The 14439-nt window shown below is 40.1% G+C and overlaps 1 protein-coding gene across 1 annotated transcript in view; it reads right to left on the bottom strand.

Moving 5' to 3' along the window:
• LOC126184037 (histone-lysine N-methyltransferase trithorax) overlaps positions 1–14439 on the bottom strand; it is a 219481-nt gene that overhangs the window by 118915 nt on the left and 86127 nt on the right. Inside the window, exon 7 of the mRNA XM_049926395.1 lies at positions 4025–4178. Within this exon, the coding sequence (XP_049782352.1) occupies positions 4025–4178 (154 nt within the window). The remainder of the gene's footprint in view (positions 1–4024; positions 4179–14439) is intronic.

Here is a 14439-nt window from a genome sequence, read left to right on the forward strand (position 1 = left end):
TAACTGTGAGAAGAAATGGTTGCTAATAGTAATCTGATGAAATGTGAATCACAAGCAGTATTCTCTTCACCATTTACCATAAGAATAATACGAATATAAACATTTTGCCATGTATTCTTCCGTGTTTGTTGCTATCTCATTTAAATCCTGTCTGCCTAATAAACTACGAAACTAGAGTGAGACAACAGCAAACGCGGAAGAATATACGTATCGTGTCATGTTTATATTCGTATTATTCTTATGCCTAATAGTGATACAGTCAGAAATGAAGCACGGCAACTGACTAGATTTTTAAATCTAAGATGACGCTAATTTCTGTGCAGAATTTGATGTGCTAAAGAAGCGCCCGCAAAGATTTTCAAACGGAGAAAAATTTTCGCCTAACTCTCGTTCAGAACGTGTTCTATCATATGCAGCCTATTATTTGGTTCTTGTTGATCATTCTCAAAGAATGCAGCAGTGTAAGTAACAACTTGACATTGCTTCGCTAATGAGACGATTCGCCTCTTTTTAGTTGTAAGCGGCGCTAGCGCACACAAAAGCAAGCCATGCCGCGAGCGGCGACAGGCCGTAAACACGCACTATCAGAATGCGACAAACAATGCATGACACAGTACAGTGATGCATTTTCAACTTAGAGTGACGTAAACACCTATAACAGAGAAAACGGCACTTACCAGATCAAAGCAAAATAAGCAATCGATTCAAACCAGACGAAGCACGTGAAAAAGGAAGGGTACCCGTATAAATACGGACGGAGCGCCTGACGCATAGCAATGGCTACCTGGTAAAGCTTAACTGCTAAGCTTACGACTCGAACCAAACTACTGTAGCTGTATCGTCATTCATTCGACCTAAATTGTGTCTCATATTACAATGGACCAACTTTGTTTCGATTTGGAGGTGCGGCCTAAAACTTTTCTCTCCCATTGAATTTTCGAGTCTCAAATTTCAGGTGCGGCTTAGATTCGGGAAAATTTTTTTTCTTGATTTCGAGTCTCATTTTTCAGGTGCGGCTTATATTTGAGTAAATACGGTACTTGAATGGCAAAGTTGAATGGCAGCATCACAACGTAACATGACTTTCAGATGACTGAGTTGACAATTTACCAACGATTTTAATGAGTCTCTGTACCTGTGAGATACCAGAATATGACATCAGCACTGCAGAAATGACTTGTGGCATGGTTCCAATTCTCATTATCAACTTGAAACTGCACATGGTGTCCTTAAACCAATTAATGTTCGACATCATACTATGTCTGTTTTCATCCATCCTGAATTCATGATCTCTTCACATACCCCTATCCATAAGACATGATGCACAGAGAAAACCTCTATAACCTATGATGGACCATATCTGGTACATTCACACACTGAAAGTCACTGTTATTGAAACGCCTCCTGGTCAGAAGACCATCTCCATCGACAGACTCAAGCTGGCCTTTCTGCTGAAGAATATGGATTCTGGATCACCTGTATCTGTGCCATGTAAACAACCAGCTCCAGTCACAAAAACTCCAGAGTGTCATCAGCCAAACCAACGAGCTACACGTACTGGACATACAGTGCACTTCCCAAAGAAATACCTCATTGTTATCACTGGGGAGGCAGTAATATGTGGCTGTAAGGGGCATAGTGAAATATAAAATATGTTAAAATAACACAACACATTGGAGTAATTAGTCTTTTTTGTGTGTTTTATCATTTCCATTGCAACTGTTATTAGAAAGGTACATTATATGTGCAGTCTTGTTAGTTTCCTTTATGCGGTGTAAAATAAATATTTATTTTTACTACAATCCACATTCTCAAATTTTATCCGAAATTTGGCGGAGAGATGCCTAAATATCTGGTCTGCACCTGCATTAGCTGCATGCAGTCCTCTTGTGGGGCTCATACCTATTCGCTAAGGATGTACTTCTAACTGCTGAACTAAAACAGTTTTCATATTCTTGTACAGCTTCTCCATGGGACACATCTATAAAGCACAGATTTCTCCAAACACGATAATTAATACCACTGTTTACATCACAACAGTGTGAACCTATAACTGTTATTGAACAGGCAGTTAAGTAAGTGTTATGTACTCCAATTTCCATTTAATTTATAATTTTTGATCATGTAAGTACAACAAAAAAGGAGAGAAATAATGTGCAACTGTATGTCATCATTTCCACAAATGTAACACGACTGTAATACCAATTAAATGACTGTACCTTTATGATATTATCCTGCAAAATGACTGAATTACACGTATCTGCCTAGCAAGGATTAGTAAGTCCTTTTCGCCCAGATGACACCATGGACTCAATTTAGCTTTAACTCCACACGAAACACACCAGTTCATTACTTTCCACAGATGATTGGGAGGGATGACGGCAGCAATCCAAAGTACGCACCATCTTTTAATCTGACATCACCCTTGATATGAGTAACAAGCCCAAGCTCTGGTGACTATATAGTCCAGAATCCACAAAGCAACTGACATCAAAGGAAGACATCAAAGCAATTCAGAGGCAGGCTGCTAGATTTGTTACCAGTAGGTTCGAACAACACGCAAGTAATATGAAGATGCTTTGGGAACTCAAATGGGAATCCCTGGAGGGAAGGTGACATTCTGTTCGTGGAACATTAACAACATTTAGAGAATCAAGATTTGAGGCTGACTGCAGAATGATTCTACCTCTGCCAACATACATTTCACTTAAGTACCAGGAACATAAGATAAGAGAAATTATGGCTCATATGGACGCATATAGATGGACATTTTTCCCATGCTCTAAATGCAAGTGGAACAGGAAATGAAATGACTAGTAGTGGTATGGGATACCCTCCGCCACACACTAACTGGTGGCTTGTGGAGACTGTATGAAGATGCAGATACCACTCCGAAGAACATTTGGTCATGCCAGAGGGATGCGTCGCCCTGCTGAACTTGCCAAGTCCTGCAGACGTGCTAATGTCAGTGCCCTGTGATGCACACCTAACAGAGGAAAAAGTGCAGCATGATTGTTCCTGCTGCTCACAGTGAGGAGATAATTCTTGGCTGTATGGCCACTTAAAAGCTGACATTAATGTTGCTCTTGTTCTCCAGCACAGTAGTAGTGAGTTATCTGTTGCACTGTGGTCCAGCTGTCAAATTTTGTAATCATAAGTGAACAGCAACAAGTCATATGGTCTGCACACTGTTGCTTGTGACATCCGTGGTGGTCATTTAACTGTAACACGATATTCTTGGTAAACCCTCAAAACGGTGGTCCACAAAAAGTACAATGGTCATATGACTTTGGAGATGGGATGTCTCTCAGGTATGGCAGCAAACAAATGTGCCAATATATCTTATCCGAATCCTCCTATACAGGACTATTACCCATGTGGCAAAAGCTAAACGTGATGTCAAAAACATGTAGCATACCAAACTACTCCAACCACCAGAATGGGGAGAACAATCACCCTGTAAAGTGGCAACTGTCTCTTGACAGTGGCCACAAACCTTCTTGTAATGTGTTTGACGTAGTGCCATAGGTGCTGGTTGACAAGTTACAGAGAATTTGGTTGGACAGGCAAGTACCTAAAGTGACAAATTCCTAAATCAAACATGGTTTGGAAGTGGCAAAAAGAGGAACACAAGTTGTCGTGTCTATGACTTGTGTGTGTATGTGTGGGGGGGGGGGGGGGGGTTGCGCGTGTGCGTGCATGGTTTTGCTTACGGGGGTAAGCCCAACCAACAGTACAGAAGATGAAACCTTCTTGAGAGGAAAGTAATACTGGGGCAGTGTGGCCAACAGAAGTTGTCAAATCAACAGAGGTCTGACAATGACTGCTTAATAGTAGCTGCCAACTTTAGCTGGCAAAAAACAATAACAGATGTGACACACAGAGTTACTATCACACTTGAACTGAATGTGTTCAAAGCAATTGTGGCAAACCCTCTACATAGATGACAGCAAATACTACGTGAGATCACCTGGAATTATAGTAGCAACATTGAGAATATTTTTCAACATAAAATGAAGCTTACCATTGAATGATTTGATGAAAGAAATTTGTCCACTTTTCTGCAAGAAGTTGATGAAACTAATGAAGGAATATCATCTTGTATCACCGATGATCCATGTGTCGATGATTTTGTAGAGTCCGATTCTTCTACTCCTGACTTTGCTGTTGGCTGGTTCCTAGAAAAATGTTTTACATAATTAATCAGTATAAGATTAAAACTGCCACTCAACAGTGAAGTATGCAGGCAGATTAAAGCTGCATGCTGGATTGCACCTCAACTCCAGACCTTCGCCTTTCACGCAGTTTTAATCCATAAGCATTAATCTAAACAGAAATTGAATTGGTAATCTTCCAGGTCAAAACCTTTACTTTTAATTTCACTTCACCCATCACAGGAGTGGTTCAACACAAAGACTTTGGATACAATTTGCTTGCTCTTGCTTGCGGTATTGAAAATCTGCTTGTAAAATAAAAGCAAAGCCTCCAAAAACTAGATATAGTTTTATCAATACAGAAACAGAACAGTGAATAATCTGTATTTTTGAAACAACTTTATCCCAATAAAAATATACAAACATAGCATAGGTTATATGAAATGAAAGGGACTTTTTCACTGCACTATTTTTATTTTTTTTTATTTTTTTCCCCCTGGGTGATACACTGCACTGAGATTCAAATGAAGATTGTTCATTTAAGAAACATCATAAACAAATCTTAAATGTGGATGCTTCATTAACTTACAATATTATGCAATACCTATTATATAACTGCCACACATCTATCTACATACGACTTCAACAACAAACAAAATTAGTTATTTCTATTACCTTGTATTGTAATGCTGATGCTCTTAAAAACAGAGACAGTACAATGCAAATAAACTATTGAGCGGAGTGGACAATTCATTGCAAACATACGACATGAAACACAGGACCAAAACTAGTAAATATACAGGAACCGACATGGAAATTAAAACTTACCATAGGGATCCAAAGTCTCCCTTACATTGCTAGTACATAATGGAGCAACTGAAAGTTAGCAAGAACTGACAAAGAGTTATAAAATGAGAGGGTGGGGAGGAATGTTTTCTATAACAGCAATAAATATTTACAAGCTCATTTAAGTTGCACGTAATAAAATTAGAGAAGAAAGAAAAACACCGAACAACAAAGAAAAATTCTTGCTTTACACACACGAAGATTTGGCAGGATTTCTTTTTTTATAAAATATGTTGACATAAAAATTACACACAAAACTAAATCTGACACAGACGCATTGTAACAGATTTAACATATTACCAAGAAGTCACTTCTTGCCTGATATACTGAACTGTTGGTTTAAAGCTTAAGTTGTTCACACAAGTGGGAAAATTTTCTAAGTTTAACATAAACAAAATATTAAAATGCTTGCTGAAACCTTATGATGTCAATACAGACCCTTCCAACACAGCTACAGCCCAAAATAATACCTTAGGCAAATAGTTGCATGAAGTGCTGGGAAGTGACTATCAGGTCACCAGCATTGTGAAGTCTAGTGCGAGGTTGGCTCAGGTGACTGTTGATGTAGTGGAGTTACATAGGAATTTTACGAAAGAGGATCAGGTAGTGATTGTAGGTGGGGAGTATGATTTAGGTGGTGAGCTTGAAACAATAGCTACTCAACCCGGTTGCACGAAAGGGCACTTCACTTCATACACTTGTTTCAGCGCCACGATCGGCTTTATCTTAATGCTGCAGTCAGGCATGCTGGAGAAGGCAATGATGGTGGAGGGGATGGCTCAAATTGCACTGGTCCCAGATGAATCTATCAATAGATCGGGTTTCACAAGGCGTGGCCTGCACCTCAATAGGTATGGGAAGGGGAGGTTGGCAAAGCTTACAGGTGACAGCGTAGTGGGCAGTGGCGGGATCACTCGTGGGAAAATTCCCATAGTAGTTGGTGTTAGAGCTGAATCTTTTTTAGACTGAAGTCAGCTGATAGATAACCCCACTTAAAAGAAGTCTCTCCAATAAAGGAATCATCTTCAAAGGAGTTCAAGTAGCTAAATAATGAAGGAATTAGCATATTTCATCAAAATATGAGGTGTTAGAGCCAAAGTTAGTGAACTGCTTATAGACGTTGACTAACATTATTGGTATATTGGAGCACCACTTAAATAATTTGACAATTTATAGGCCTCCTTTACCAGGATACAGATTACTTGGCTGTTTTTCAAGGAGTTCTTTGTGGAGAAGGTGGGGGGGGGGGGGGGGGGGAGTGGCCATGTATGTACAAAGCAGTATTCCATTTGAGTCCACAGACATATCATGGCACTGCACTGAACAGGTATTTGAATGTTGTGCAGCAGCAGTTTAATTTAGTGAAACAAAACTTTGAATTATTGTTATTTATAAGTCCCCAAATTCTGACTTCAGAACATTTCTGCTCAAGTTAGAGAGCGTTCTTGGTTCACTTTATAGGAAGTACCAAAAATTAGTTGTATGTGGTGACCTCAACTTTAATTTTGTATGTGGGGGGGGGGGGGGGGGGGGGGGGGGGGGGGGGGAAGAAAGAAAGAATGATGGAATGCATGGGAACAGTAGGACAGACACAGACAATATTTTTATCCATTCTTCATTACAAGATAGGCATTCTGTTAGTAAACCATGGTGCACAAAATTTAACACTAAAAGGTTTCTTGTACTCAAGCAAATGTTATATATAACTACAAACTGTGTAGAAAAGCTAATTCAATGGCAATAGAGTTTTTTAAAGCTCGTTATGGAACAAGAGTGACAGGATGCTTATAGTGCTGATAACATAGATCTTACTCTTCTTATCATGCATGTCCACTTCCGACGTTGGCGATCTTCATGCCTATTCTGTCTAAATCAGTTGCAATGCAAACAGTTCTTCAGAGCTAATATTAAACCAAGATCTAAGGTTATTGAGCCAGGAAATTCTTCTTCGTCCTGGAGGTCTCTTTCCCTCGATTTTTCCTTGCAGGATACGTTGAAGCAGTTCATATCTTTTTTAATTACTCATGAAGTGGTCAAGGTATTGTAGTTTGCGACACTTGATGATGTTGATCAGCTCTGGGCTTTTGTTAACTCGACATAGAACCTTGATGTTTGTCACTTTTTGAGTCCATGATATTCTCAACATTCTTCTGTATAGCCAGAGTTCAAAGGCTTGGAGTCTGGTAGTGGTTGCCTTTGTAAGGGTCCATGTTTCCACACCATACAAGAGAACTGAGAACACATTTTTGTGTTCATGGTAAGATCATGACTCTTGAAGGCTGAGCTCATCGAGTTGGAAACACTCCTCACCTTTCCGATGAGACACTATCTCCTGCGAGTTGTCCCACGCTTCGTTAATGATGGTGCCCAGATATGGGTACTGTGAAACTTTCTCTATGCTTGTGCCACCAATGTACAGATTCACACCTCCAATGTCGTTCCTGCTGATGATCATAAATTTTGTTTTGTTTTGTTTGTGTTCATGTCAAAGCCTTATTTCTTGCTTGTCTCAGAAATTTTTAACAGCTTCTGCAGCCCTTCCATTGTATCCACAAAAACCATGGTGTCATTTGCATAACGAAAATTGTTGAGTGTGACCTCATTCACTGAGATTCCGTCTTCCATGTCAAGAAAGGCTTCTTTGAATGTGTGTTCTGAATACCGGTTAAAGAGTATTGGTGGTGATATACAACCCTGCCTGATGCCATGTTGTATTCTCACTTGTTCTGATTGGTCTTGATCTATTCTCATGACTGTAGATTGGTTCCAGTATAAATTGGCTATAATTTCTTCCCCATCAATTCCTGTTTCCTTTAGTACTTATATCATTTGTTCATGCTCCACACAATGAAATGCCTTCTGATAATGAGGCAAGCAAATACATCACAATTGATGTCCCTACATCGTTGGAACAATATTCATACACTAAATACTGTTTCTCTTGATAACATAGATAGCAAAGATAATTCTTTCCTCGACACATTTCTCATACTCATTGAACATTCTAAACAGGGTACTGGCAGTAAAAGGCAGCCTGAGTGTCTGACTAGTGGGATAAGGATATCCTATACAACAAAGTGGGAATTATATCAAAATGTTAGAAGTAGTCACAACTGAGCTACAGTAGCCCATTACAAACAGTATTGTAAGGTGCTTAAAATGATATTTCTGTTACCAAAAAAATGGCTCTGAGCACTATGGGACTTAACATCTGTGGTCATCAGTCCCCTAGAACTTAGAACTACTTAAACCTAACTAACCTAAGGACATCACACACATCCATGCCCAAGGCAGGATTCGAACCTGCGACCGTAGCGGTCAGGCGGTTCCAGACTGAAGTGTCTAGAACCGCACGGCTTTCTGTTACGGATAAGTCAGATACATGTACAGTATTTCACAACCACTTTCTGGGCATTGCTGGTGAATAAAAACTTATGTTTCTACAGGGAATCATATAACACTCTTGGAAAACACCTTTCTGCGACTGACGAATGAAATACTCCTCTGTGATACTGACAAGGTGGAGATTGAATCAATAATTATATCATGGAAAACTAAGGACTCTTACGGATATGATGGAGTACCTAGCAGAATATTAAAGTACGGTGCTGCACATATTAGCTCTGTACTTGGCCATATTTGTAATTTATCCTTTTAGAATGGTCAGTTTCCCGAATGATTCAGTAGCAAAAGGCGCTTTACAAAAAGGAAGAAAGGGATAATGTAGACAATTTTAGACCTATATCTATGCCATCAGTGGTTGCTAAAGTTATTGAAAAGACTGTGTATGTAAGGATAATAAATCATTTTATTTCACATAATTTGCTATCAAATGTACAGTTCGATTTCAGAAGTGATTTAACAACTGAAAATGATACATTCTCTTTTCTTTGCGAGGTACTGGATGGATTAAACAAAAGGTTTCGAATGCTAGCCATCTTTTTTGATTTAACTAAGGTGTTTGATTGTGTTCATCACAAAATATTGTTCCAGAAGTTAGACCATTATGGAATAAGGGGAGTAGCTCACAATTGGTTTACCTTTACTTTAATAACAGACAGCACAAGGTCGTTCTCCACAGTGTCAAGAATGGCTATGATGGGGGGGGGGGGGGGGTCTGAGTGGGGCGAGACTAAAGGAGATGGCAAGGGGGATGGGGGGGTGTACCCCAGGGATCAGTGGTGGGACCTCTCCTGTTCCTTATTTATATAAATAATATGCCCTCTCATATTACAGGTGATTCTAAAATATTTCTGTTTGCTGATGGACACTAGCTTAGTAGTAAAGGATGTTGTGTGCAACAATAGCACTGTTTCAAATAGTTCAGTTCAAGACAAAGTTCATGGCATGAAGAAAATAAACTAACGCAAATTTTTACAGTTTCTTACACACACTTCAACAAAACCCGATATTTTAATTTCACAGAATGGGCATATGATTAGTGAAACTGAATAGTTCAAACTTCTAGGTGTTCAGATAGATAGTAAACTGCCGTGGAAAGCCAAGTTCAGATCTTGTTCAAGACTTAATGCTGCCATTTTTACTATTCAAATGGCATCTTAAGTTAGTGATAGTTCAATACGAAAAGTAGGCTACTTTGCTTAGTTTCATTCGCTTATGACATATGGTATTATATTTTGGGGTAACTCTTCCCATTCTCAAAGGATACGAGGATCGTACAAAAGTAATGTTCCCAGTGAGCTCTAGGGAAGGTACTAGGCTAAATCCGACAACAGTGCTGTGTGCAGTGGTTCCCCCACTTTCGAGCCTGCCCTTCTGCGATTCGCTATGTCGCTCAGTGTTGGCCTGGCAGCCATCAGAGGTGGAAGTGTTGATCGCTGCTCCCGCCAAGAGCGAGGTTCGAGCAGTATCCAGTTTCTCCATGCAAGGAACTTACCGCCTGTGGAGATTCATCGACAACTGACTGAGGTTTATGGTGAAGAGTGCATGTCCGTTCAGCACATACGCAAATGGTGCAGGGCTTTCGCTGAGGGTCGCACAGAAGTTCACGATGAAGAACGGAGTGGCAGACCGCTGGTTTCGGATGCAATTGTCCAGAAGATCAACAGTGAGCTGCTCAAAGATCAGAGGGTCACTGTCCGTGAACTTGTTGAATGCATTCCTGAAGCTTCCCACAGCACAATTGAAAGAACTTTAACAGAAACGTTGGGTTAACACAAGGTGTGTGCTCGCTGGGTCCCATGGATGCTGACTGACGGACACAAGGAGCAATGCCTTGACTGTGCTTGCAAATTTCTTCTACAATGTGAGGGGGGAGACAACAAGGAGAAGTTGTTGGACTCTAGCGTCACGAGAGATGAAGCGTGGGTGTTTCATTACACCCCCAAAACAAAACAACAATCTCGTCAGTGGCATCACTCTGGTTCACCGCCACCAAAGAAATTCAAACAAACGCATTCGGCAGTAAAAGTTATGGCGATGGTGTTTTGGGATCTGAAGGGGGTACTCCTCATCGATTTCATGCAACCTGGGATGACAATCTCAGACAGATATTGTGAAACATTGACCAAACTCCGGCGAGCAATCCAGAATCACCACAGAGGACAACTGACGCGAGGGATTAGTGCTTCTTTATGATAACGCTCAACCCCACGTTGCTCATCAAACACAGGAGCTTTTCAATAAATTTGGGTGGACTGTTATGTCCCATCCCCCGTACAGCCCAGACTTAGCCCCCAGTGATTATCACCTCCTCCCCAAACTAAAGGAACACTTAGGTGGCAAACGCTTCAAGAGCAATGATGAAGTCCGAGCAGAGGCCACACGCTTCCTCAACCGGTTGGCGGGAGACTTCTTTTACTTAGGAACACAAAAGTTGGAGCATCGTCTTCAAAAAAAAAAAAAAAAAACGGAGACTATGTTGAAACACAGACAAAAGTGCAAGCTTTGCAACAATGTATAAAATAACAGCAACAGACAATGCTTTCTATTTGTAAAATATTGAGATCCTTACTTTTGGTACAGCCCTCATATTTTTGCCTCAGAAATGGGTGGTTTGGGTAATAAGTGGTACAAGTTCATGAACTTCTTGTTAACCCCTGTTAATTAGTCTGGATATTCTGACACTGGCCTCTCAATATGTATATGTTTAATCTTTTTTGTTAACAGTATCAGCTTATTCCCAAGAATTAGCAGCTTTCACTACAATAGACAGAAATCCAATCTGCATTTGGATCACACTTCCTTGTCTCTTATGCAGAAAGGTGTGAAGTATACTGCTGCATCCATTTCCAATAAGTTACGAGAATTCAAAAATCTTGGCAGTAATCCATGCGATTTCAAATCTAAACTGAAGAGTTTCCTCATGGGTCACTTCTCTTATTCTGTCAAGGAGCTCCTTGAAAAACTAAGCTGATTCCAGTGTTATATTGTTGATTGCATTTACATACATTCAAGGCTTGTCTTTTTTTGGGTTCATAAACATTTTATTTTATCTGTTACTACTTTTATGTTGTAATTTCATGTACTGACACGTTCCATGACCTTTGAGATTGCTAATCAATTTGGTCCTTCGGGACTAGACATGTAAAATAAAGTAGAATAAAAAGTAAAAATAGCAGACGTTTCATTTAGAGGTAGACAAGTTTCTTTCGCATCTTGTCTACCTCTAAATGAATATAATCACAAGGTTGTTAAAAAATCTTATGTTTTATGCAAAATGTATGCTATTATTACAAACACTGTTTTACAGTGTTTAGTGTACCGCAGTTGCAGTCAACCTCGTCCTATAGCTCACTAGTGGGCGTTCCAGCTTTAAGGGTGGGCAACAGATTGTACAGATAACGTTTTCATAAAGTTTGACAAAGTATTTAGTAACAATTACAGTATTATACACTTTAACTAGCTGCAACTCTGCTTTATAAATTTTATAGAGTAGAGTTACTTTCCTACCAATCACCATTACTGTGGAAGTTGTGGATGGTTACAAAATCATACTAATAGAGATACAAATGTAGGCATTCGTTAAAAAAGGTTGACTACCCCTCACATAACAGTTTACACCAGTCTTACAGCTACTGCTGTCCTAACCAGGTAATGACTTACAGATACAATAAACAACAAATGCCTACTTTAAATCCCAGAAGCATGTTTGGACCTTTAGATAACTGTTCATTACAATTCTTGATTTTGCCTCACCATTAGTTCTCCCTTTACCCTTGCGCCATTCTATCTTTCATTTTTCCTTTCTGTTTCAGTAACATTATAGAAACATCGAACACCATCTTGTGTCCACTTCAATTCACTTCACAAGTACTCTTCATTTTGTGGACTAACTCTTGCATCCTCCTTCCTAAGAATCCTTACGTAACTTCTACAGTTATCAGTCGTCATTATAATCACCACAACCGAAAACTTTAATTACTTCTTGTCAACCTCTCAAACTTCCTATCTCCTTTCTTAACTCACAACAAAAAGTAAAACCAGATTTTGAACCCTTTCGCAGCACTCTCGTGACTTGCACAGTTTGTATTTTTTGATCAGACATCTTTTCCCCAATAACCTTTTATCCACATGGAACAGCCACTACTTGGGTAGTGGAGGTAACGCATTCTCAGTGCACTTCAACCAAGTGTGATGTGCCTCCAAGTGCGCACACTGCAGCTTGTGCACACTGTTCAGTCAGTCAACAAGCCCTGAGTTTAGATCACACACACAGCAAGAAAGGTTGTCAGCATGGAAGTTGTCCTCAAAATTGCCATATGACACAGCAGCGTCATTGCAACACTCTACCACTATAGTGAGACACAAAATATTAAAGGTAAGCCTTTTAGTGACTGTCCACAGTTAACACCACCAGCTAATGACTGACACACAAAAATTATGGCTCACAGATACCCTAGGAAAGTGCAATACAAAAACAAACTGCCTTTTTGGAGGAAACTGAGTTTTCTGCCAACTCCAACAGATAGCAACCATCTTCACATGTGCGACCAATTTTTGACCTTCAAGCATCCATTTCAAAGAGCGGAACAAATACCTCTGCACTGCGGTGTGCGAGAGCATCCCTGGAACAGAACATTGGTGCATAGCATCTGGTTCCCTCCATCGATGAATGGAGCATTTGTCCAGTGCCTGACAATAATCGTAGTAGCGTGTAAGGTGGCCGAGTACCGATGCTCATCTCGAGCACGTAGTTCCGAGGGTTCGGCAGGGATGTGAGTCAGTCACTTTACAAGCCAGTATCATGTATGGATAACTGACATCACTCATTGCCATTGAGGACAATTTTAAGGCTGTGCAGTATTGGGACAAGATTCTCCAGCCTAATGTCCGACATTTCAGCCATGGATTCGTCCTGGGTGAAGATAATGCACAAGCACACAATGTTCTCATCAAGAACACCTTCCTAAGAGACACAGGAATTGAATAAATGGAATGGCCTGCGGTATCTGCTGTCATGAACTCGATTAGGTGAGACTGTGACATTGCAGGAACCCTCACAGATCGCTGGATGACTCTGAGATGGCCATTGTCAATTAGTGAGACGGGCTTGAGTGTGATTTGTGTACCACCATCAGACAGCATGCCGAAGAACACAGTACTGAATGCTATCTGGCAGCACAATTTCAGAGAAGTGCATTTCTAAACACACAGCCTTTATTTTGTTTATAGTTTTGTTTTTATTTCACAGTACAGTATCTCTTAGTTTCCATAATGCTTTTTCTTTTATTCTATGTGCCCCTCGAATCTAAGCCCATGTACATTCACAGATATGCAGGTGGTGCAAACCTGTTTTTGAGCAATTTACATACTTCAGCAAGCCAGAAATTTTTTGTATTACAAGTGTTTTTATCGACAGTACTGTGACTTGTGCACCCTGGTGGTAAGTTGCTTATGAAGATATAATGATATGCCTTCTTGAGAGAACTGTTCATGCGTGTTTTTTAAGCTTTTCACGAATCAAAACAATGTCATTTCCTGGAGGAGGTAAAACTCATGGAGGGTCAAATGTGGATCTAAAGTGCCTAACAAAGAGAGCCCAAAATGTTCAGATCACGGATATACTTCAAACTTCGTACACTATTAGTAGTCCAGTAGGATAACAACATCCAAGTAGTAAGGAGTACTACTGAGGTGAGTTCAAGAAAACGTCAAGAGAAGTATTTCACGTCAATGGTGTACAGGTGCGTTGCGGCCCTGCGCACGGACTGGAAGCAGTAGTGTGGTTAGCGTTCGAGCTCATTAATCTTTGGATCACTGGATCGAACCCCACTGATCTTTTTATTTGAATTTATATTTTTTTCAACACTAATCATCTTACAGGGTTACCGTATTTACTCGAATCTAAGCCGCACTTTTTTTCCGGTTTTTGTAATCCAAAAAGCCGCCTGCGGCTTAGAATCGAGTGCAAAGCAAGTGGAAGTTCTGAAAAATGTTGGTAGGTGCCGCCACAACTAACTTCTGCCGTCGAATATAT

The sequence above is a fragment of the Schistocerca cancellata genome, chromosome 4, assembly GCF_023864275.1.
Source record: "Schistocerca cancellata isolate TAMUIC-IGC-003103 chromosome 4, iqSchCanc2.1, whole genome shotgun sequence".
Lineage (NCBI taxonomy): Eukaryota > Metazoa > Arthropoda > Insecta > Orthoptera > Acrididae > Schistocerca > Schistocerca cancellata.